This window comes from Leopardus geoffroyi, chromosome C1, assembly GCF_018350155.1.
Source record: "Leopardus geoffroyi isolate Oge1 chromosome C1, O.geoffroyi_Oge1_pat1.0, whole genome shotgun sequence".
Lineage (NCBI taxonomy): Eukaryota > Metazoa > Chordata > Mammalia > Carnivora > Felidae > Leopardus > Leopardus geoffroyi.
The window spans coordinates 50625687-50651239 of record NC_059328.1 but is presented as its reverse complement, the minus strand read 5'-3'; the positions used below and the strand labels follow the sequence as shown (position 1 = coordinate 50651239).

The window sequence follows — 25553 nt, the reverse complement described above, 5'->3', positions numbered from 1 at the left end:
ATCTTAATGAAAGGTTAAGACCTATCTTGCAGAATTCCTGTGAGGATTTCAGATGACCTCAACAATTCTAGGTGTTTGATGATAATGATTATTATAACAAATATTATTTATTTCCTTTGGTCATTCTGTTCCTATCTGTAGTAACTCATACACTGACCAATACTTAGTTTCCCCTCCAATACATGGATGCCTCAACACCACTCTAATGAAATAATAATGACAAGTACTAGGACTTCTGGCTGGCTCAGTTGGTAGAGCATGCAACTCTTGATCTCGGGGTCATGATTTCAAGCCCCATGTTGGGTTTGAATCTTACTTTAAAATAAAATTTAAGGGGTGCCTGGTTAAGCGTCCAACTTCAGCTCAGGTCATGATCTCACAGCACATGGGTTCGAGACCCGCATTGGGCTGTGTGCTGACAGCTCAGAAACTGGAGCCTGCTTAGGATTCTGTGTCTCCGTCTCTCTCTGCTCCTCCCCCACTCGCACTCTGTCCCTCTCTCTCAAAAATAAGCAAACATTAAAAAGGAATTTTTTTAAACAAAATTTTAAAAGTTTTTTAAAAGCCTTTATCTAAGAAAAAGAAATGGCAAGTACTATTATTTTCCAATTTACAGAGGAGTAGCTGAAGCTCAGGGAGGCTGAATGACTTAACCCTGAGACACAGCAACAAAGAAAATCAAACTTATCGAAGGTCTCTTAGCAAGGTTCTTCTTCACTTCCTTGGTCACACTACTCACAATCGTTGGCACTCTGAGTTGAAGGGATTTCTAATCTTGCAGGATCTCATATCCAGTATTTAAGATTAAAGAATGGTTTGTATACTCACAACACTAGGGCTCCTGTTGGCTACAGCAGGCAGGGCTACAGGTAAGGCTGCAGGGGGGGGAGGGGTTTCAGAAATTTCACCAACTGGGTCTCTTGCAACAAGCATCCTGACTGAATTCCCACAGTTCCTTAGTACTTGGGCAACTTGCTCGCTGGTCATTCCCTGCACATCTGTGCCACCAATCTTCAAGATGTGGTCCCCTGTCTGGAGTCTTCCATCCTTTAATTCAAGAAAGAAAAACAAAATTCAGCCACTCTGGAAAACAGTATGGAGGTTCCTCAAAAACCTAAAAATACAACTACCCTACGACCCAGAAATTGCACTACTAGGCATTTATCCAAGGGATACGGGTGTGCTGTTTCGAAGGGATGCATGCACCCCAATGTTTATAGCGGCACTATCAACAATAGCCAAAGTATGGAAAGAGTCCAAATGTCCATCGATGGATGAATAGATAAGGAAGATGTGGTTCATATATACAGTGGAGTATTACTCAGCAATCAAAAAGAATGAAACCTTGCCGTTTGCAACTACGTGGATGGAACTAGAGGATATTATGCTAAGCGAAATTAGAGAAAGACAAATATATTACTTCACTGATATAAGGACTTTAAGACACAGAACAGATGAACACAAGGGAAGGGAAGCAAAAATAATATAAAAACAGGGAGGGAGACAAACCATAAAAGACTCTTAAATACAGAGAAGAAACTGAGGATTGCTAGGGGAGAGGGGGTGGGGGGAAGGGCTAAATGGGCAAGGGGCATTAAGGAGGGCACTTGTTGGGATGAGCACAGGGTGTTATATGTAAATGATAAATCACTAAATTCTATTCTTGAAATTATTACACTGTGTTAACTTGGATTTAAATTAAAGAAAAATAACAATAAAAAAATATTCTAAGAAATCAATGATCTAACTTCACTAATAACAATTCATCAGACTTTCAATTCTGGCAAAATGGCTGACAAAGAAGCCATCTATAAAACGTTAAATAAAACATAACAGTCTTAATGAATGCTGAACTGGCAACAGAGAAAAGGAAATCTTTGCCAAAAAAAAAAAAAAAAAAAAAAAAAAAGATGGGGTGGAGGATGTGTTCAAAAGGAGAATAGTATCTAGAATTCTAAAACAGTCATTTATTTGCTCAAGGGCATCACTTCATGCCTGATGGCTTGGAGCCAGGGTATTAATGGCCACAAAAGTAAGGAAGAGATCAGAAAGCCCTGGGCCTTAAGAAGGGAAGGAGCTTGGATCAGAAGCCTCCAGCATAAAGCTAGAAACTCTCAAGGCCAGAAAACTCAGTGGCATGTGTAAGGATGAGCGAGATATCAGTGTAGCTGGAAGAGAATGAGCAAAGAGGAGAGTAGTCAGGAGGAGAAGGGAGTATTAACTGAGGTCAGCAGTGCAGAGCATTTACTCGGAGCCAATGGGAAGGGAAGTCACTGAAGTGTTCTGAAAGAGAAGTGACATTATCTGACTTACTTTTAACAAGATCCTCAAGCTTCTGTGCTGAAAATAGACTACAGGAGAGGAAGCAACAGAAGCAGAGATACCAGTTAGTAGACTAAAGCAGTAATCTAGAGATAGTGGTAGCCTACAGACTGGGTTAGCAGTTGGAGTGTTGAGAAGTGAGATCCTAGATGTATTCTTAATGAACTTTCAACAGACCCTACTGATAGTTTCTACAGGAGGTGTGAGGGGACAAAAGGACTTAAAGCTCCAAAGTTTTAGCCTAAGCAACTGAAAAGACAGAGCTGCTATTAATGGAGATAGAGGACTACAGAGCAATGGATGGGTGGGAGTAGGAATGAGGAGTTTTGGAGATAGCCAGTCTGAGATCCTATTAGACATGCAAGTGAAAATGTCAAATATGCAGCTGGATATACAAATTTGGAGTTCAGGAGAAAAGTCCAGACCACAGAGTTAAATTTAGGAGTCATTAGCATATATAAAGTCAGGATTCTGGATGAATTTAAAGCAAGGATATGTGATGTTCCATTTCTTTTATTTTTTATTTTTTTTTAATGTTTATTCTTGAGGGACGTCTGGGTGGCTCAGTCAGTTAAGCATCTGACTTCGGCTCAGGTCATGATATCGCGGTTTGTGAGTTCAAACCCCACGTCGGGCTCTGTGCTGACAGCTTGGAGCTTGGAGCTTGCTTCGGATTCTGTGTCTCCCCCTCTCTCTGCCCCCTCCCATGCTCATGCTCTGTCTCTCAATAATAAATAAAAGTTAAAAAAAAAAAAAAGAAAAAGAAAAAAATGTTTTTATTATTTTTTTTTAATTTATTTATTTTTGAGAGACAGAGAGACACAGAGCACAAGCAGGGGAGAGGCAGAGAGAGAGGGAGACACAGAATCGGAAGCAGGCTCCAGGCTCCGAGCTGTCAGCACAGAGCCTGACGCGGGGCTTGAACTCACAGACCGTGAGATCATGTCCTGAGCTGCAGTCAGACACTTAACCAACTGAGCCACCCAGGTGCCCCGAAAAAATAAATGTTTAAAAAAATAAAATAAAATGTTTATTTTTGAGAGCATGCACACACACGCACACCAGTGGGGGAGGGGCAGAGAGAGGGAGACAGAAGATCCGAAGCAGGCTCTGCGCCAACAGCAGAGAGCCCTATGTGGGGCTTGAACTCATGAACCTAAAGATCATGACCTGAATCAAAGTCACATGCTTAACTGACTGAGCTACCCAGAAGCCCCTGTGACATTCTATTTCTTAAACTAAGCGATATGTACATCGGTGATTATTTCATTACTTAAAACGTGCACAGCCATCATACATACTTCCTATGTACATTTTTCTATGTGTGTATCTCATGCACAGAAAAGTTTAAAACAATAAAAAAGCACATCAGTTCAAAATGTTTAACATTTCCATTCTACCTCCAACTGTGAAATTCTTGAAACAGCAGACCCATCTGCATTTTGTTTCATTGGAAATTTTGAATTCTCTTTACTTATCTTTACTATATTAAAGATACCAAAATTTAACACATAGCTGGTTACAAAAAATTATAACTGCAAAATGCCTTACAGGTCGAAAATCACTTTTCATATATCATCTCATTCAGAGAGGGACAACTTTATTTTATAATTTTTAAAGTTTATTTTATTTTATTTTGAGAGAAACAGAGACAGTACAAGTGGGACAGGAACAGGGAGAGACAATCCCAAGCAGGCTCTGCACTGCTGGTGCAGACTGATGTGGGGCTTGACCCCATGAACCGTGAGATCATGAGCCAACGCCAAGGGGCAGATGTTTAACCGACTGAGCCACCCAAGAGCCCCTGAGGGGGACAACTTTAAAGATGAACAAATGGAGATTCAGAAAGGTTGACTGACTTGACCAAGGTCATAAAGCTAATAAGAGAACCTAGGTTCAACCCAAGCTGTCCCAGTGAAGACCAGTTCTCATTAGTCCTTTATCTTACACTTCAATATCTTCAAAGTGACACTAGGAGATCAATTTACTGTTTTCCTGTTCTCCAAGAAACTGTAACTGTCAAAAAGCTTCAGTGAAATGAAGATGAAAAGTAGGTATTTTGCAACTGGGAGAGAAAGACAGCCTGAGAATACAGCAATGACCATCAGGCTTGTGCAGTACTAGGCTTCATATTCCTGGCTCCAGAAGGCACTATCTGTAAGGTATAGGTGAAATTCAGAAGAAAAAAGTAAAAACAAAACAAAAAAAAATCTTAAGACTAAAAAGTCTATTCCCCATCCTTCCTTTTCTCCAATTTTGCAGAAACTTGGATGAAGGTATTAGATCAAAAGAATGAGTTGGGACGCCTGGGTGGCTCAGTCGTTAAGCATCTGACTTCGGTCAGGTCATGATCTCATGGTTTGTGAGTTTGAGCCACGTGTGGGTCTCTGTGCTGACATCTCAGAGCCTGGAGCCTGCTTCGGATTCTGTGTCTCCCTCTCTCTCTGCCCCTCCCCCACGTGTGCTCTGTCTCTATCAAAAATAAATGTAAAAAAAAAAAAAAAAGAATGAGTAAAAAGCTATGGGCTTTGTTTTGAAGTCTGGAAAAGGCCCTAGGAGCAAATGGAAAAGGAGAAGAGGAGGAAAACAGAAATGCAATTCAATTTAGAAACTCAGAAAAAAAGAAGATGCAAAGAGCAAAAAAGAATTGGTGGATTTCTGGGGCGCCTGGGTGGCTCAGTTGGTTAGGTGTCTGACATTGGCTCAGGTCATGATCTCACGGTTTGTGGGTTTAAGCCCCATGTCGGGCTCTGTGCTGACAGCCCAGAGCCTGGAGCCTGCTTCAGATTCTGTCTCGCTCTCTCTCTCTGCCCCTCCCCTGCTCATACTCTATCTTGCTCTCTCTCAATAACAAAAACAAAACAAAAATTAAAAGAAATGGTGGATTTCTACTTTAAGCACTGATAATTTTGATATTCTATCAATGTAACAACTTGAGATAAAGCAAGTACTCAAGAAGAAGTCAGTGCTTATGATGAAAAACAAGAGTGAAGTGGCCTCTGTAAATCAAACCATCCTTGAACAAAATTATGGCTAGGCCAAAGAATAAAGAATTTGTCAAATAAGTGTTTTCATACTTGGCTAAAGAAGGGCACTTCACCATAAGTACATATTTAGTTACTTTCTTAGGCACTATTTTTTTCCCTATTTTACCTCAATTCAATTTAAAATGATGTAGATAATTTGCATCTGTCACTGAAAGTCAAACATTTTCTTCTTCCAGAAAAACAGGTGTTCTAAGGAATTCATAAGCGCAAAAACAATCATCAGTCAGATTGATAGGAAAGACACCAAAATGACAGCTACCTTGTTTAAGTCCTGAAGCTCTAAGCATTACATTTTACTGATATTTTCTGATCAACATTCTCCTTCCATAACCTGTCTACTGTGCAAGGGAAAAAAAGGCATAGAATCCTTTCTTTTCTTTAACAGAAATCATAAATCAGCAATAGCCAATAAATAGCTATGCCAACATTCAAAGACAGGGTGTTGGGGCGCCTGGCTGGCTCAGTGAGTGGAGTGTGTGACTCTTGATCTAGAGGTTGTGAGTTCAAGCTCCACATTTGGTGTGGACATTACTTTAAAAATAAAAATACACAGAGCATGCTAATCAAACATTCAAGTATAAAAATTTATTAACCCATGGGTTCTTTCACAAGAGAAAAATAATTATGCATATAGGCTAAATAGTATGGAAGGCACAAAAATTAAAACAGCTGATCTACTTTCTCTTTCTCAAAAATAAATAAACTTAAAAAAAAGGGGGGGTGGGCAGAGGTGCCTGGATGGCTCAGTCAGTTAAGTGTCCAACTCTTGATCTCAGCTTAGGTCATGATCTCACAATCGTGAAAAGGAACCCCGCATCGGGCTTAGCGCAGAGCCTGGAGCCTGCATGGGATTCTCTCGCTCTCTCAAAATTAAATTAAAAATAATGATAACAGCTGATGTAATAGGGTACCACAGATTATTGTGAAAGCATTAAAAGTATCACTTATTCCAAGTTAGCAATTATAGGCTAAAAAAATATATTACTTTGCATCTTAAGTTCTCTGATAGGCAGACTGGATGAGGGGTACCTGGCTGGCTCAGTCAGTAAAGCACGTGACATTCATTCGTTCATTTAGAAAGAGAGAGAGCCTGTGCACAAGCCAGGGAAGGGCACAGAGAGAGGGAGACAGAGAATCCCAAGCAGGCTCCACTCTGTCAGTGCAGAGCCTATGTGGTGCTTGAACTCACATACTGTGGGATCATGACCTGAGCCAAAATCAAGAGCCAGACATTTAACCAAGTGAGCCACCCAGGCACCCTGAGCATGTGACTCTTGATCTCAGGGTTGTGAGTTCAAGCCCCACATTGGACATGGAGCTTACTTAAAAAAATAATAATAAATTTAAAAACTTTTAAATATATTATAATAAAATAAAAATATTTGAATACCTAAAGGAATTCAAGCTTTAAAATAAAAGCTATAAAATAAATAAATTTGTTTTTTTTTTTTAAACTAAAAACAGAAAATAAAATTATTACTAGTTTCAATGCCAGGCCAATTCTATCACTGGTCTTTAATCAAAAGACAACCTAACACTGGCAGAAAACAGCGACTTTATAAAATAAACACTCTTTTCCTTAAGGAATTAAAGGAAGATAATACATCTAAGTATATCTATCCTATTCTACTCAAATTCTCACAGCCCTCATCAAATATTTAAGGATAAGGAAATTATTTGTTTATAGACTCAAAGCAAAATTTCTTGGGAATAACCAACTATTCAATGGCCTCAAGCTGAGCCTCACTTATTCTAGGCTGAAAATTCCTCATAGTACACACCCACCCTCCAATCCTTGCTTGGTTACATTCTTTCTTAGTATGAAAGATTACTGGAGAGCTAATGTGACTCATAATTGCCTAACTCCAAAATGTCAATAATTCGTGAAAACTTTTAAATAGGTTGCTTTGCTATAGTTACCTTCTAGAGAAAACAGGATAAACTCAGTGTACCTGATTTCCCTAGAATTTCTCCAGACCACAAGAAAGATACTTATGTAAAATGAAGTTTTACACTACCCACTTTTAATTCAAAACAAAAACAAAACAAAAGTTCTAACTGCTGAAAATTTTTGAAACTTTTGTCATAGCTGAACGGAATTCTCAAAAGATGTATGTTTCAGGTACTGTGAATTTTGGAGACTGAGGATTACAGGTTGGTTTATAGGTAGGTCTATAGGTTTATAGATTATAGATTATAGATTTATAACATAGATTGTAAGTCTTTAACTCCCCTTACACAATACAATTTTCCTATCCATGGAATTGGGCCTGATTACATTAAATGACTGGTCATTGTAATTAAATCTCAGTAAGTGTTTCTTAAAAAGCTCATATAAATCAATAGTTTTTTCATTTACTTTATACTCTTAGAGGCAGTAGACAGCAGAAGGACAAGGACCAGCTTAGGAGTCAGACACACCCAAGTTCAAATCCTGGCTCTACTGCGATCAAGCTGTATGACCAAACGTCAGTTACTTATTCTACCGAAATCTCAGATCCTTCTTAAGCAAAATGAGAATAAATCCCTCTCTGAGTTGTGGGCATTATACTCAATACTATATGTAAAGTCTTTAGCTTAATGTCTTGCTTATAGCAAATCATCAATTGCTTCTGATCAATTGCTTTCTGATGACCCTTTATGCTGCAGTGACCTCAGTTAGGTGTTTTTTGCCACACTCCCTCAACTGTACCCACCTTTTAACTGTGTATTATCTGTACACACAAAAAGAAACACTAAAGAGCTATTTCATAAAAATCTTTTAAATAATATGGACTTCTTTTTCTAACTTTCTATTATCTCATCTTATATTCTTTGAAGAAAGTAATATTAATTAACCCCACTAGCTGAACGTAGGTATCACTTTATGATCAATCTTGATCACACTTAAACTAATGACCCAAGACATCTGTATTCCCTTACCATAAAGATTGCAATAGTCAAGAGTGAACATTAGTATTCAAAACAGGAGTACATTTTAATTAAAGGCAATAATTCCCTTTAATTCTTTTAAAGCTATGATCAGGCTGGGGCACCTGGATGGCTCAGTTGGTTAAGCATCTGACTTTGGTTCAGGTCATGATCTCACAGTTTGTGGGTTCGAGCCCTGCGTCGGGCTCTGTGCTGACCGCTCAGAGCCTGGAGCCTGCTTCAGATTCTGTATCTCCCTCTCTCTCTGCCCTCCCCTGTTCGTGCTTGTGTCTCAATCTCTCTCAAATAAATAAATAAACATTAAAAAAAAATTTAAAGCTATGTTCAGGCTACATGAGCAAAAACTTGTAAAGGCTTAGCAACAACACACAGAATCTGTTGAAGAGATTTTATCTGCCATTAGCCGAGGTGAGAAGAGAGAGGGGATGTCTCTGTCCCCTATGATCAGACTTCACCATATTCCCTACAGGAAAAAGCCAATTGTTCTGTTGCTTCTAGAGCTGACTATTTCCTGATAAGCTTAGACCAACTCTGGACAAGTATACATCAGAAAAAGAAAAACATTAGGATGAACGTTAGATAAATAGATTTAAGCAGTAAAACACAGGCTTCAGAGTCAGATAGATGTGGGCTCAATCCTGACTTTGTCATTTCCTAGTTGAGTAGCCTTGGGCAATTTCTTAACAGCTTTCAAATCTATAATTTGAAAATAAAATTTATGACTGTTTCAAGGATTACATGAGAATAATATATATTAGGTAGATAACAATGTCGGGTATAAATAAACACTTGCTTCTCCATCATGACTGATGGGCATACCACAACCCCCTCCCTAATGACCTGAAATAGTGACAATCCCTTCCAGTAAAGGCTAAATATCAGACCTGGGCCTTTCCCAACAGTGTCTCAAAGGGATTAATTTGGGAAACTGCACATCATATTCTCCTTGTGACAATTCTTAATGCACATTAGGATATTAAAAGCTCAGAAAATTCTTACAGTAAAAAAGTCTATTTGATTTAACTTGGTGTTTTCTAAATTTATCTGACCCTTTGTTTTTCACAGTAACTACTCCACTTTGCATCTTGAAAAATGCTACTCCAGCAAACAAGCCTATGAAAATTGCTAAAGTGGGGGGTGGGGGTGTTGGGGAGGAAATGTGGAAAAAGATATCAAAATATTCCACAATACTTCATCCTTTTCCAGGTTATAAAAAATTTACAAAAAACCCTTAAAGAATATGTTTTCTGCCCCAAATGTGTTTTGAAGGCCCATAAAATGACCATTTTCAACCCTTTTGGTCTCAGAAACGCTTCACACCCTTAAAAATTATTGGGGCGCCTGGGTGGCACAGTCGGTTAAGCGTCCGACTTCAGCCGGGTCACGATCTCGCGGTCCGTGAGTTCAAGCCCCGCGTCGGGCTCTGGGCTGATGGCTCAGAGCCTGGAGCCTGTTTCTGATTCTGTGTCTCCCTCTCTCTCTGCCCCTCCCCCGTTCATGCTCTGTCTCTCTCTGTCCCAAAAAAAATAAAAATAAAAAAAAAAAAACGTTGAAAAAAAAATTATTAAGGATGCAGAAATGGGGATTACAAAGAAGCACAGGAAACTTCCGTGGGTGATGGATATGTTCATTTTCTTGAAGAAACAGATGGTATGATGGTTAAATTTTATGTATCACCTTGGCCAGGCGATGGTACCTAGTTTTTTTTGGTGAAACACTAATCTAGATGTTACTGTGAAAGTATTTTGCAGATATGATTAATATCTATAACTGGCTGACTTTAAGAACATTACTCTTGATAACAAGGGGGGAGGGTTGCACCATTAAATCAGTTGAAGACTTTAAGAGCAGAAACAGATTTCCTAGAGAAAAAGGAATTCTGCCTTAAGACTCTAACAGAAATCCTGCCTGAGTTTCCTAAGAAATCTTACTAACTGACCCTACAAATTTCCAAGTCCAGACCATGACATCAACTCCTGCCTGAGTTTCCAGCCTGCTGGACTGCCCTACACACTTTAAACTTGCCAGTAAACATATTTCAAATTTAGTTTTTTTAATTATTATTATTTGGGGGGGAGGGCACCTGGGTGGCTCAGTCGGTTAAGCTTCTGACTTCAGTTCAGGTCATGATCTCACAACTGGTGAGTTCAAGCCCCTATCAGCACAAAGCCTGCTTCAGATCCTCTGTCCCCCCTCTCTCTTTGCCCCTCCCCTGCTCGTGCTGTCTCTCAAAAATAAACATTAAAAAAACAAAACCTTTTAAAAATTATTATTTTTTATTTGAGAGAGAGAGAGAGAGAGGGCAGAGGGAAAGAGAATCTCAAGCAGGGTCCACACTCAGTGTAGAGCCTGACATGAGGCTCGATCCCACGCCCCTGGGATCATGACCTGAGGTGAAATCAAGAGTCAGAGGCTCAACTGACTGAGCCACCGAAGCACCTCATCAAATTTATTAAACTGTATACTTTGCATATGTGTAGTTTATTATATGTCAATTATATCTCAAAAATTACTGAGAATCTCAAAGCACTTTTATTTATGTGGTTCTTTTTGTTGATATCTACTGAATTAGAAAATAGCAGAGAAGGGGTATCTGGGTGGCTCAGTCAGTTAAGCATCCGACTTCAGTTCAGGTCATGATCTCAGTTTGTGGGTTCAAGCCCTGCTTCAGGCTCTGTGCTGACAGCTCAGAGCCTGAAGCCTGCTTCTGTGTTTCCCTCTCTGTCCCTTCCCTGCTTGCACTCTGTCTTTCCCTCTCTCAAAATATTAAAAAAAAACAAAAACAAAAACAAAAAGAAAAGAGAAATTCTTAAAATATTTAATACATGTAATATATTAATATATATTTTATCTATTGATGTATACACTTTTTAGTTTGAAAATAAAAGCTATATTTTCTAAAACAAAATGGTGAGAAGAGTGGTAGTTTTAAATATTTTTGGAAATCTCTTTAATATCTGGCTTAAAAGAAGACAACTGGATTTTCACATCTGCTTTAGCATTCAATATGTTGCAATATGTTGCTTGGCTGAAGTATATAAAGAAAATCTGGCCTCCATAAAATACATAGTTAGAACACGTATTTATAGTATTTAATAGCTCTTCAGGCCCATTCTTTGATAACACACCAAAATTTGACAAGTTGTAGTTTCTTAAAGCTCAGTGGCAATGTAGCCTCTGCAACTACACCAACAAACTTTCAAATACTATTCATTAAAATCTATTACTCAATTTTGAATTCTGAATGGACCTTTCACCTATACATTGTCCTATCACACGTTGGTCTTCAGAGAATATTGATCTACAGACTCATGCAGATGTTCCAAATGCTGACATATTTCATTATATAATATTTTAAAAATCGTATTAATATCAGTAATAATATAATCAGAAAAGTCTAAATATGGGGAAATTTCAACTCCTGGTAAGACACAACTTTTCCAGAGTTCTAACTTTTGCTTGAAAGTTCAAATTTTATCATCACCAACAAATGTCAGTCGTTTTTCTTGAAGTGAAAAGCTTCCTTCATCCATTTTCAAAGAAATGTCTGCCAAGCCCCCAAATCTGAATAACCGTAATTTTTCCTTCAATTATTTTTTCAAAAATAAAAATGATTTTCCTGATTTGTGGTTGCCGGAAAGGGGTGGGGGGGGGGGGGGGAGGGAGGGCGTAGGTGGGCAAAATGTATGAAACTCGTCAAAAGTTACAAACCTCCAGTTATAAAATAAGTAAGTCACTGGGATATAATGTACAGGATGGTGACTGTAGTTAACAGTACTGTACTGTATATATGAAAGTTGCTAAGAGTAGATCTTAAAAGTTCTCATCACAAGAAAAAAAAACTGTAATATGTGTGGTGACGGAGGTTAACTAGATGACTGGTGATCATTTCACGGTATTAACAAACATCGAATCATGTACAGCTGAAACTAACACTGTATATCACCATATTGCAAAAAAGATTTTTGACTGAGGGGCACCTGGGTGGCTCAGTCGGTTAAGCATCTGACTTCAGCCCAGGTCATGATCTCATGGTTTGTGGGTTCAAGCCCCACATGGGGCTCTGTGCTGACAAAGCCTGCTTTGGATTCTGTGTCTCCCTCTCTCTCTGCCCCTCCCCTGCTCACATTCTCTCTCTCAAAAATTAAAATAAACATTAAACATTTTTAAAAAAAATTATGTTGAATGAGAGCACAAAACTTAAGAATTTTAAAAATCGTTAGTGTTTTCCGTATAAAAAAGCAGCTAGTTTGTCTCACAAATATTTGTCTCAAAACCACCATCCAAATTCAGTATGTGACAGGAGTGCTGTTTTGTCACACATGCACTTCAATGTCAAAATTGACTAAAAAACAATACTCTTTGTTGCACTTCCTGTAGTAAGACTTTTTTTTTTTTCTTTCTCATTGCAACCACACAGTGGAGAAGATTGCAGTGACCACTGGCACGGTTTGGTGCCATTTGCCTGTCTTGATCCCACAGATCCCCTTCAAGAGTCTCAGGGACCCCCACAGAATAAACCCTGAGAGCTGCTTCTCTAAATACTGTGGAAGGGAGAAGAACCTTGAATAGAAATGGAGCGCTAAGGAAATTGCCTCAAAGCTGCATTTGCATAGCAGGTTCCTCTTTACTTACACTTATTAGAAGGGATAAATGTATAGGTAACTGAATATCAATCGGTGAAATTTACATACTATTCTGATTATCACAGTCTACATACTATGGGCTTATCATTAAGTGGTGTCATAACCAAATTTCTAGAGTACTCTCTAAAAACTGAATGTAATGTGTAACATTTTCTTCAATATAAAACTAAGCAGAAATAGTTAATAAGTTTTAAAATGGCCCACTTTCAGGGACACCTGGCTGGCTTAGTCAGTGGAACAGATGACTCTCAATCTTGGGGTTGTGAGTTCAAGGCCCACGTTGGGCAAGGAGCCTACTTTAAAAAAAAAAAAAAAAAAAAAAGGCTCACTTTCAGTTTAAAAACTGCTAAATAATGAAGTGTAGTCATTTGACTTATGATGCCAGAAAATCATAATCAAGTAAAATTTACCACATACAATATTTGGACAAATGTTTATAATCACTGTACCTTCTGAGTTTAACATTTAGGCCCCTGAAAGATACGCTGGGAGAGAATACAAATATTCAAAATACAATACTTATTAACAATTCTTCAACAAAAATACTGTTCTCTGATGGAATCAGGAAGACTGTCAACAACAGAACCTCCCCCTCCACCAAAAAAAGAAAGCTGACTTAGGAACTGTTTAAAGCCAAGTTGAGTGTGTATTAACATTTATGGGGGGGAGGGGGATAAACATTTTTAGCAACACTTCATTTCTATTTATGGAATCATATATTCTAGTAACCCATGTTATAAAATTACATTTCAAACCATACATTTTAAACTGTATAATACCAAAGTGAAAATAAACAAGTCAACTTACTCGATCCGCTAATCCTCCAGGAACTATTGTCCTCACAACCACACCACTCGATTTTCCTCCAACTATTCCAAAACCTAATCCAGAGCCATCATTAATGAGCTCAACATCTTCAATATGGCCCCAATGAACCTACAAATTAATAGCAAATAAAAGCCACAGTGTTAGCGAGACATAGATGCTTAGCTTCCCGATAATTACTGAAGTAACAGATATACCACAAACTGAACATTCATACAAGTAATTAAGGCAACTCTCTAAAGGCTAGGAGATAAAGATGATCATATGGTCCCTGCTCTTGAGAATCTTATACTCCAGTAGAGAGATAATCTAAAACACAAATAATTAAAATGGGAAAGAATATCGAATCTAACAGGATAGAGACATGTAGCTCTAAGAGGACAGAGACATGTCTCATTCTCTAGTCTATACCCAATATCTAGAACAATGCTCAGCCCACAGGAGGAACCAATAAATATATGTCTATCTGAACTGAAAGAGAACCTCAAATATTATAAAGGTTGGCAGGGGAAAGATAGGGGAGGCAGAGACAGGAGGTCAAATCCAATGAAGAATTACAGAAACCTTCAAGAAAAAGGTAGCATTTTAATTGCACTATGGAGAAAAAATACATTGAAGCAAAAGGGAAATGTAAGAGCAAAGATGGACCAGGTAACAGAATGAGTCAAAGATGTGGTCAAAAGATTGGATTTAGTTGGGGAACCTGGGTGGCTCAGTTGGTTGGGTGGCTGACTCTTGATTTCGGCTCAAGTCACAAGGTTCATGAGACTGAGCCTCGTATTGGGCTCTGTGCTGCCAGCACAGAGCCTGCTTGGGATTCTCTGTCTGTCTGTCTGTCTGTCTGTCTCTCTCTCTCTCTCTCTGTCCCTCCCCCAGCACATGCTCTCTCTCCCTGAAAATAAAACAAAACATTTTAGAACAAGATTGGATTGGGGCGCGTGGGTGGCTCAGTTGGTTGAGCTTCTGACTTCAGCTCAGGTCATGATCTCATGGTCCGTGAGTTCAAGCCCCACATCAGCTGTGCTGACAGCTCAGAGCCTGGAGCCTGATTCGGATTCTGTGTCTCCCTCTCTCTCTCTGCCCCTCCCCCGCTCATGCTCTTTCTCTGCCTCAAAAATAAAGATAAACGTTTAAAAAAAAATTTTTTTTTTAAATGATCAGGAATATTGGGACACTTAATAAATTCACGTCTAGAACACTACCTAGTATCTGCGGAGTAAAAAGATTTGCTAAAATACACCTGAATTAATGATCACAGCTAATACTCATAGAGTGTAAATTCTGTACCAAGCACCATGCTTAGCTCTTCACACGCATTCTCATTTAATCTGCACATTTAATCTCTCTGTGAAGTGGATGCTGTTCCTAGTTCCAAGTAAAAGAAGAAACTGAGGTGTGGGGGAGTCAAGAAACCTGCCTGATAGGACACAGCTAGAAAGTGGAAGACCTGGACTCGAACCCACCTTAGCCTGGCTCCGGCGCCCTTGTTCTTACCCACTGTGCAAAGCATTTTCCCACTTTGTACATTCTATTTATTATGTAAATTGTGCTGTATTAATATCACTGATTGCAAGAGGGAAAATGTCTACACATTAATTTGTGTTGTGACCTTGTCCTGTACCCAGATGGTCTATTTTTTCTTTTGTCCCAGTGAATGAAAATTAATCAGCTAGCACTTAGTGTTATAAGAAAATAAGATTTATTAGCCTGCATTCTGAAGATGGAGGCCAAAATCCGTAAAATGTTATAAACCAAGTTTAAAGATTTCCAAGAGACTTTTACTTTTATTCTTTTAAATTGCTCAGTAGACATGCTTACGTGAAAAGGAAAACTTCTGTAATTTTGCAGTATAAATAATCTAGTCATAAACATCCCATCTAACTTACAAAAATTTTTTTTCAATAATAATTTTCAATATTTTTGGAATAAAATAACTAAATCTTACTTAAGATACTTAATAGTAAATCTCTAATAAAACTCTCAGCTTAATTAAGGAACTCCCTACAGCACCAAGGAACACGAGACTCTTTCCCTCACCAAATAAGTTAAACATAATACTACAATTCATCCTCTATGTTAACTGATAATCTTAAATGAGGAGAATCATAGGATGTTGAAAAAACAGAATATCTTGTTTAATATGCTAATGCTATATTTAGAGATGATCTTTCTCAAAATATGACAAGTAAAATGACACCTTCTAAATGTCTTTACACTTATTAAAATCAGTGGCATAATTCAAAATTGAGTTATTTTTCTAAGTTTGCAACTCACTGTTTCCGGCACAGTTGTATCAGTTAGACTGGTGGACGTACTGCTCTTCATGTGGCCTGGTTCCCTGGCCACGACCAGACGCAAAGATCCAGTGGTTTGTTGCAATAATGCAATTGCTTGCTGATGGGAAACGTTCTGATCCAGCGGTGTGTGATTAATAGCCAATATTTGGTCATTTTCCCTTAATCTTTGATCCCTTAATAAGAAAATTTTGTTGTAATATAATAGCATCATTAAAAAAAAAATCTATTCAAGTGAAGCAGTTTATTTCTTATGGCACTATTTCACTTAGAACAATTACTCAAATAATTATATAACAGAGCTCTTCAGAGTGCTTTTCAGAAAAGCACTTATTAGCTAATTAACCAATTAAGTGGTGCATCCCTGAACATGTGTGCATGCACATGTATGGATGTATGCATGTGTGCGTGCACCCACACACACATACACACACACACACACACTTTAAAAACCATTTGGGGTCGGGGGGTGCCTGGCTGGCTCAGTTGGTAGAGCATGCAACTCTTGATGTCAGAGTCCTTAGTTCAAGCCCCACTTTGAGCATGGAGATAGATAGATAGATAGATAGATAGATAGATAGATAGATAGATAGATAGATAGAAAGAAACATTTGGCTAGAAAAATAAGCAAAAGCAATGTATGGAGCCCCACTACCAAGTTTTGCAAGTAAAACACTGCTCCCATTATCGCAAGAACTGTATCCTTCTGAACCCCTTCCAATCTGACTTCAACATATATCACACTGGGGTAACTATATCCTCAAATTCACCAATAACTTCCTCTCTAGCAGAGTCATCCTATCTCCATCGTCCCTTGCTTTTCTGACACTTGTCAATAATTAGGCCCCACTCTCCTTGAAAATCAGCAGACATTACTTCTAAATCTGTTATCTAAGCCCTTTTCTGTCCCAATCACCAACTGCCCAACTGCTAACCAAGGTAAAAGGAAAACAAAAAAACAAAAAAAAAAAAAACAAAAAAACTGTTTTTAAAATAATTTAGCAAAACCTGGGGTGCCTGGGAGGCTTAGTCGATTGAATGTCCGACTTTGGCTCAGGTCATGGCCTCATGGTTCGCGGGTTCAAGCCCTGCGTCGGGCTCTGTGCCAACAGCTCAGAGCCTGGAGCCTGCTTCAGATACTGTGTCTCCCTCTCTCTCTGCCCCTCCCCTTCTCATGCTCTATGTTTAAATAAACATTAAAAAAAAAGAATTTAGCAAATCTTAAGGAAAAAAACACCTCTATTACAGTTAATATTTACTAAGCACTTGTCATTTAGCCAGGTACTGCACAAGATGCTTCACAAGCATGATCTCATTTACTCCTCACAATCACCTCTTAAAAGTACTCAGGCAGAATTTGGTAACTTCTGAGCTCAAGGACACAATATAAACTTGGTTTGTATTCAAAGGCCTGTACATTTGGTCCCCAAGCACTCCTTCCAACTTGGCTTCCTTCCTGCATAAACCCCTTTTCCAACTATTCTGATCTATTCTTCCGCACTCAAACACGCCTGGCATTTCCCACTCTCATGTAGATGGTTTCCTGCATCTTTACTGTCCTCTGACTTACTTGGCCAAAATCAATCCACCTTCCGTGATCCAGCTGTCTGTCTGTCTGTCTCTCTTTCTCTCTCTCCCCCACCTCCCCATCACTTACCTCATTATCACAATGATCTAAACCACTCATTTACCACTCACTGAGTATGCATTTATATTAAATATGCTGTAGACAGAGCTAGGTAAATCCTTCAAAATTCTAAGTTTTCTGGGGCGCCTGGGTGGCGCAGTCGGTTAAGCGTCCGACTTCAGCCAGGTCACGATCTCGCAGTCCGTGAGTTCGAGCCCCGCGTCAGGATCTGGGCTGATGGCTCAGAGCCTGGAGCCTGTTTCCGATTCTGTGTCTCCCTCTGTCTCTGCCCCTCCCCCATTCATGCTCTGTCTCTCTCTGTCTCAAAAATAAATAAACGTTGAAAAAAAAAAAATTTTTAAAAAAAATTCTAAGTTTTCTGAGGACACTCATGTTTTAGATTCTCCTGTGAAACTAGCAAGATCAGAGGAGCATGCAATTCTTGATCTCAGGGTTGTGAGTTTGAGCCCCATGTCGGGTGTCGAGATTACTAAATAAATAAAAACTTAAAAAAAAGAAACTAGCAAGTTAGATATTGAAATATCTACTTTTGATGTCGAAATTTTGGACGGCTCTCATGATAAATCAGGTACCATTAAAAATGTTGCTTATATAGGAGTGCCTGGGTGGCTCAGTTGGCTGAGCGTCTGACTCTTGGTTTTGGCTCAGGTCATGACCTCACAGTTCATGAGTTCGAGCCCCAAGTCAGGTTCTGTGCTGAGAGCGCAGAGCCTGTTTGGCGTTCGCTGTCTTTCTCTCCCTCTCTCTCTGCTGTGTTCTCTCTCTCTCTCAGAATAAACTTTTAAAAAAAATGTTGCTTATATGTCCTTTTATTAATATTAGGAAAGGCTTGTGTTAAGAGATAAAAATAAGATTAAAAATTGTATATGCTCCATGACCTTGTCTTTATAAAAAGAAAACATTCTAAGGTATTTCCTCATTGTCTCAGGGTAGTCAAAGTCCTAGATGTTTGGGGGAGGGGAAAGTAGTTTATTATATATTCTATAATTTTCTATTATATACATGTATTACTTTCATAATTTTGAAATATACATATATTAAATTGAGAATGTTGCTTGTGAACCTTTCCCAAGTCTGAAAGAAACATTTATTTTAAAATGTGACCACGATAGGACGATACCAGATCACTTCCATTTTCCCATCTCCAATGTCCTCCTTTCTGACTTCTTCACCTAAATTCCTATTCACAGTTTGTTCATTAAGGAAAATTTCTTAATTAATCCCAAATGAATGGATACTCTTGAGTCTTTTCAACCCTGATGTAACTGATTTTGTGTAAGTTCTTAATTTACTCACATTCAAATCTTCTATTTTCTGGAAATCAACCTATATTAATCTACCTTCCCCCTACCCAATAGACTGCAAAGACACTGAGTTTCTTTCCAGTTAGTAACTGCTCAGGGAATATACACTCAACCCCAGATAAACAAGTTGTAGAGAAGTGAAATCTCCTGGAAAATATGATTTTGATGCATTCTAAAGTTGAACAGAATTAGTTTTCCTGCTACTATAATTTAACTCCTCCATACTGTTTGTATATATTGAATTCATATTTTTCACTCAAGGGGAGACCAATTCTTGTCTCTCCATTGCAACATTTGAAAATAATGGATTCCCATTACTTTGAGAGTCAAAATAGCACAGGTAGGTCTTAGGTAAGATCCTAAAATAGCACAGTTCTATGTGGAAAGTCCTCAGGAGAAAGGAAGAACTGATCGTGAATACATTTCACATGACCTAGAAAGTCATGAATAACTGACCCCCTCCTCTCTCCAGTCTCTTCTCATACTGTCTTGCACTAAATTCCTACACCAGATACACAGCAGCCTCACTCCAAGAATAGGAGCTGTGTTCCATCTCTCCATAGGACTACTGTCAAGACAGTCTCTTTATCCTTCTAACACCTTCTCCTCTTTGCAGACCCCACTGTCTCAAGTTTTCCGCCAAGCACTGTGGTCTCTGGGAAGTCACCTGACCACTTAGTCTTGGTAAAGGTTGTTTACATGCTGACACATCAAATCCCACTTTTTGGAAATGCTCACCTCACTCTGTAATTACAGACTTCATACAGACCAACTCAGACACAGGACTGACCACAAAATGTTTGCATAACATTGAAGATACACTAAACACTAGTGAACTGTACATTTTAGAACAGTGACATTTATATTATGTGAATTATATCCCAATAATTTTTAATTTTAAAAAAATAAAAATAAAAGTTGGGCCAATCAAAGATAAATAGGCTTTTTGTCCAGGGACTTCAAAGCCTATGGTAAACTAATGGTAAGTGACCCGAGGCCCAGGCTTACCCGGGATTGTCTTAGGTTTGTCAGAATAGTCTTACTCTATACCTGCTGGCTCAGTGTCACTAACTGCATACCCTCTCAGTCCCAAAACTCTCCCAACATGGACAATAAATTATTTGGTTACCCTAACTATGTATATCCAATCTCCAAGAACAGGATAGAATTTCTCAAATATATCTAACCATTGCTAAGGTTCCTCAGAAAATACTTGAGGAAATGTTGCATGAAATGGCAGAAGAAAAGCTGCAAAGTCATGGAAATCCATTATTTCTGAACTTTCAGTTAGAGAGACTAGAACTCATACCCCATGAATGCAGAATGTGAATTCAAAAATGTATTATTGGCTGAGAATTTTTTTTTAATAGTACCAGTACTGTTGCCATTACTCTAACAGGCAGTAGAACTATGATGAATAACAGTATACTCGTTAAATGAATAACAAAGGACCTGAATCATATAGAAACAAAATACAAGGCTTGCACATACCTCTTAAAAATAATAATAAAAAAATATACTCAGCAATCAAAAAGAATGAAATCTTGCCATTTGCAACTACGTGGATGGAACTAGAGGATATTATGCTAAGCAAAATTAGTCAGAGAAAGACAAATATCATATGACTTCACTCGTATGAGGACTTTATGACAGAACAGATGAACATAAGGAAAGGGAAGCAAAAATAATATAAAAACAGGGAGGGGGACAAAACATAAGAGACTCTTAAATATGGAGAACAGAGGGTTACTGGAGGGGTTGAGGGAGGGGAGATGGGCTTAATGGGTAAGGGGCATTAAGGAATCGATTCCTGAAATCATTGTTGCACTATATGCTAACTTTGATGTAAATTTTTATCTTTTTTTTAATATTTTTTTTTTCAACGTTTATTTATTTTTGGGACAGAGAGAGACAGAGCATGAACGGGGGAGGGGCAGAGAGAGAAGGAGACACAGAATCGGAAACAGGCTCCAGGCTCCGAGCCATCAGCCCAGAGCCCGACGCGGGGCTCGAACTCACGGACCGCGAGATCGTGACCTGGCTGAAGTCGGACGCTTAACCGACTGCGCCACCCAGGCGCCCCTATAAATTTTTAAAAAGTAGTAAGTAAAACAAAACAAACAATAAAAATAATAATAATAATAAGGGGCACCTGGGTGGCTCAGTCAGTCAAGCATCTGACTTCAGCTCAGGTCATGAACTCACAGTTTGCAGTTCGAGCCCCACGTCAGGCTCTGTGCTGACAGCTCAGAGCCTGGAGCCTGCTCTGGAATCTGTCTCATTCTCTCTCTGCCCCTCCCCTGCTCACGCTCTATTTCTCTGTTTCTCTCTCTCTCACTCTCTCTCTCTCAAAAAGTAAATAAACATTAAAAAATTTTTATTTTAATAAAATAGTACAGGTACAATAGGGGGAATCACATAGATTTGAGGAAGCTTTTAATTGATAAGAGAAATAATCAACAGTGTGACATGACCACCAAAACAGCTGTTATAATCTTAAGATGCAAATTTCAGTATTTCCATCTTACTGATCAGACATAGCTAAAATGCCATGTTCAACTGTGGGGAGAATGTGGTGGAATAGAGCACTAGTTTTGGAGTCCGGCTGTCTTGGAATCCTATCACGGCTCGTGGTTCCAGCACCAACAGCTTTGTGACTGCAGGTGAAGTGCTGAACCTCTCTGAAACCCAGCTTTCCCATCTATAAAACAGGGCAATGATACTACCAGCTGGATCGCTGCCACAAGTACATGGGAGAATATCTGCAAAAGGCCTGACGAATGCATAGGAAGAGAGCAAGTGTTAGCTGTTACTGTTAACTGTTTTCATTACTAGTTTCTTATTTGCTTTATAATAACATTTTCAGAATTATCAGAAAAAAATTAGCAAAACACAGAGGGAACGCCCTCCTCACCTGTCTGCTATACTCCCCGGCTGCACCTCCTTCACAAAGATATCAACTTCTCCCAGATTTTGACTTCTAAGGGCCACCACACTGAATCCCAGGCCTCCAGTTGAAGGTCGTTCTATCTCGATATATTCAATTTGGCGACCCTAATGAAGGGGGATTAAAAAAAAAAAAAAAAAGGAAAAGTCAATAAAGTATATTTAACCACCATACCCTTTCCAAAGAACTAAAATTGCTATTTTTGTGAATAACACAAAAAACAGCTTCTCTTAAGTCATCTCTATCCAAAAAATCTCAGAATTTCAGCAATAAATTATTTCTGGAAATGCTCTCACTTGGTTATTTTCAGTAGAACACGAGAGGGAATGTGCAGTATTCTGCAACCTCAGGGAATCGGAGAGGTATTTTCACACTTCATTCACGTTATGACATGAAGCCCAAGCTGGATGAAAATTCCCAAGAAAAACATCTTTTCCACAGTAAATTCTAGATTACTTTTTACACTGAATTTCTCTAAATTCTTTCCATGAAAAATACATTTTTCAATGAGGAAAGCAAAATAGATATCGAGAATGTGCTAGTGTTCAGCCGAAGTTAGAACCAGCTGCATTTTTTTAGGGTCTAATTTTTAATTTTATTGTGATGAATTAATATTCCACTTTATTAGGTTAACTCAAAATATTATGGAAAGGCCACCATTCAAATGGGTTCAACCTGTAACAAACACATATTTTATTGCTTTAGTTAATAACTACATTTATGACATGAGAAGTTCATAAATGTAATCACATAACAAAAGCGTTACATTAGGGGCGCCTGGGTGGCTCAGTCAGTTAAGCATCTGACTTCGGCTCAGGTCATGATCTCATGGGTCCTGAGTTTGAGCCCCACGTCAGCTGTGCTGACATCTCAGAGCCTGGAGCCTGCTTAGGATTCTGTGTCTTCCTCTCTCTGCCCCTCCCCTGCTCATGTGCTCTCTCTCTCTCTCTCTCTCTCTCTCTCTCTCTCTCTCCTCCTAAGAATAAACATTAAAAAAGAAATTTTTTTAATTATTAGTCAAATTAATAGGATAGAGCTATAAAGTCAAAAAAGGAATTAGGTATAGAATATTTAAATATCACACCTTAAACCGATTCTATTTAACTCTAAAACTCATGTTTCATTTTTTTTTTTAAAGATACTTATTAGAAGGTGAGGTAAACAAACATTAACACATCCAAAGTTTCAACTATTTAATTTTTAATAGTACAAGGGGTAAAGCTGGATGACTCCTTCAAATGTTTCCCTAGATTTTCCAAATTATATTAGGTCTAACTCTCATTAATTCTGTCTTGATAAAAAATTAAAAATAGCTTCAAAGGAGCTTCATCACTTCTGGTAGACATCAATTTTCCTCCTATGACCAAAATCCTAAGAATCCCTTTCCAGATATGTCAAATTGAATTGTCTAAAAACTCCTTGCCACACTCAGATATTTTCCTTACGTAATTTTAAGTCAATAAATATCTAATACACAGGTTAAAAATAGTATCAATCTCTCCTAACAATATAAAAATGCAAGCAAACCACACACACAGAAACTAATTTTAAGGCAAAGAGTTTTTTTTTTTTTAAAGAGTATTGTTTTCCTTTTTAACCTATAAGAGGAAAAATATAGCAAAATAGTCCCATGACAAGATATAACTTTACCTGAGCCATCTGTTGAATGACTGAATTAAAGTCTTCATTTCCCAGATTAGGAGTCCAAGGAAACAACCCAGAGGCAGTCAGGTTATTAGAGGGTCTTTGGGCATTCCCGTTAGTAATGGCACCATCTGTAAACACTAATAAACCTTTCCTAGAAAAATCAAAGTTGGCTGAACAATCTGAGGGTATGTGGCTGAGCTGTCGGAGAGAAAACAAGAGAATCATTAACAGAAACCTACACAAAAGAAATTATTTATTAAATATTCTATTTTCCCCATTACATGTATAAATTGCATATTAAATATTTGCACAAGAAAGAAATAAGATACAGATACATGAATCTGTGTGTTTGTAAGGTTAAAAATTTTTTTAGTATTGCACAGAATATTTAATAGTTTAAAATGTTGCTTCCTGCCTTCTACCATCACCCTAAGTTAACAGCATGTACAACAGCTCATTACACTTCTTATACACAGGTACAACCAGTCAGATAAACATGTAAGACCCTGATCCCTTTTGCGTTTCCATGTAGAAGGCCACAAAAGATCCACAGGTAATTGAAACAAAAATAACAGTAACAGTATTTAATGAATGATTGCTATGAGCAAAGTACTACACCAGACTCTTACATATTATCTCATTTAATCCTTACAATAGCCCTAAAAGATATTATTCCATTTTGTGAACATGAAAACTGATTCACAGGTTAAGGAACTTGACCAAGATTAGCAGCAAATGAGTACTGTTTATACTTACATGGTATAGAAAAAAAGTGGGGGGAGGGGAAAGAAACCTATAGTTACGGTGAATAATAGAAGTTAATTTTTAAAATATCATTGGCTGAGAGGTGCCTGGGTGGCTCAGTCGGTTAAGTGTCTGACTTCAGTTCAGGTCATGATCTCACGGTTCGTGGGTTCAAGCCCTGCATTGGGCTCTGTGCTGACAGCTCAGAGCCTGGATGGAGACTGCTTCAGATGCTGTGTCTCCCTCTCTCTCTGCCCCTCCCCCACTCACGCTCTGTGTGTGTCTCTCTCTCTCAAAAATAAATAAACATTAAAAAAAATTGAGAAATAAAATAAAATCTCACTGGCTGAAGGGCGCCTGGGTGGCTCAGTCAGTGTCTGACTCTTAATTTCGGCTCAGGTCATGATCTCACAATTTGTGAGGTCGAGCCCCATGTCAGGCTTTGCACTGACAGACAGCTTGGGGCCTGCTTGGGATTCTCTCTCTCACTCCCTCTGGCCCTCCCCATTGTGTACATGCTCTCGTGATCTCAAAATAAATAAACTTAAAAAACATATACATATATACACAGGAGTGCCAACACATCGGAATAAAGGTAACATCAAGAACGAATGTCAATAGGACCACATAGGGAAAAAAAAAATCAATACCCACCAAAACTCTATGAAAACACTCAAAAAAATTCAGATTTTACAGTTGAATGGATACAATGATTATGCATATAACAACTGCAAACTATATAAATACAAAAGATAGTTATTATGATGGAGTGGTTGGTCAATTCCACTCTTCGTCCAATAAGAGCAACAGATTTGTAGTAACCCTTCCCAATTTCTATTGCTATTAATAGCATTCACTTGCTCTATAGGACTCATCCCCTGGCCAGGGACTATAGTACCAAAGCATCAACATGGGGAGTTCTAAAATTATGGTATAAATCTGATCCAGAGAAAGAAATTCACAAAAAGACATATGTGCAAACTTTAATCCTTAATTTGTTATAAGAAAAATCACTTGCTAAATATTTATGGGCAGCCATTTTGGTTTATTAGCAAAAACCATTTTTCCCAGATTTTGTTAATTTTCACTTAACAATGTTCTGCTACATTATCTCCAATTACATTTAAAATTCTGCCCAGGGGCACCTGGGTGGCTCAGTCGGTTAAGCCTCCGACCTCAGCCCAGGTCATGATCTCTC

The 25553-nt window shown here is 38.4% G+C and overlaps 1 protein-coding gene across 5 annotated transcripts in view; it reads right to left on the bottom strand.

The window, feature by feature from the left end:
• The window catches only part of PATJ (PATJ crumbs cell polarity complex component), a 364334-nt gene that overhangs the window by 323027 nt on the left and 15754 nt on the right, over positions 1-25553 (bottom strand). For all 5 annotated transcript variants that reach the window (XM_045477622.1, XM_045477623.1, XM_045477626.1 and 2 more), the window contains exons 4-8: positions 23615-23809; positions 21932-22071; positions 16046-16241; positions 13754-13882; positions 829-1047 (exon numbers count right to left, since the gene is read on the bottom strand). In XM_045477622.1, coding sequence (XP_045333578.1) covers positions 829-1047; positions 13754-13882; positions 16046-16241; positions 21932-22071; positions 23615-23809 — 879 coding nt within the window. The remainder of the gene's footprint in view (positions 1-828; positions 1048-13753; positions 13883-16045; positions 16242-21931; positions 22072-23614; positions 23810-25553) is intronic.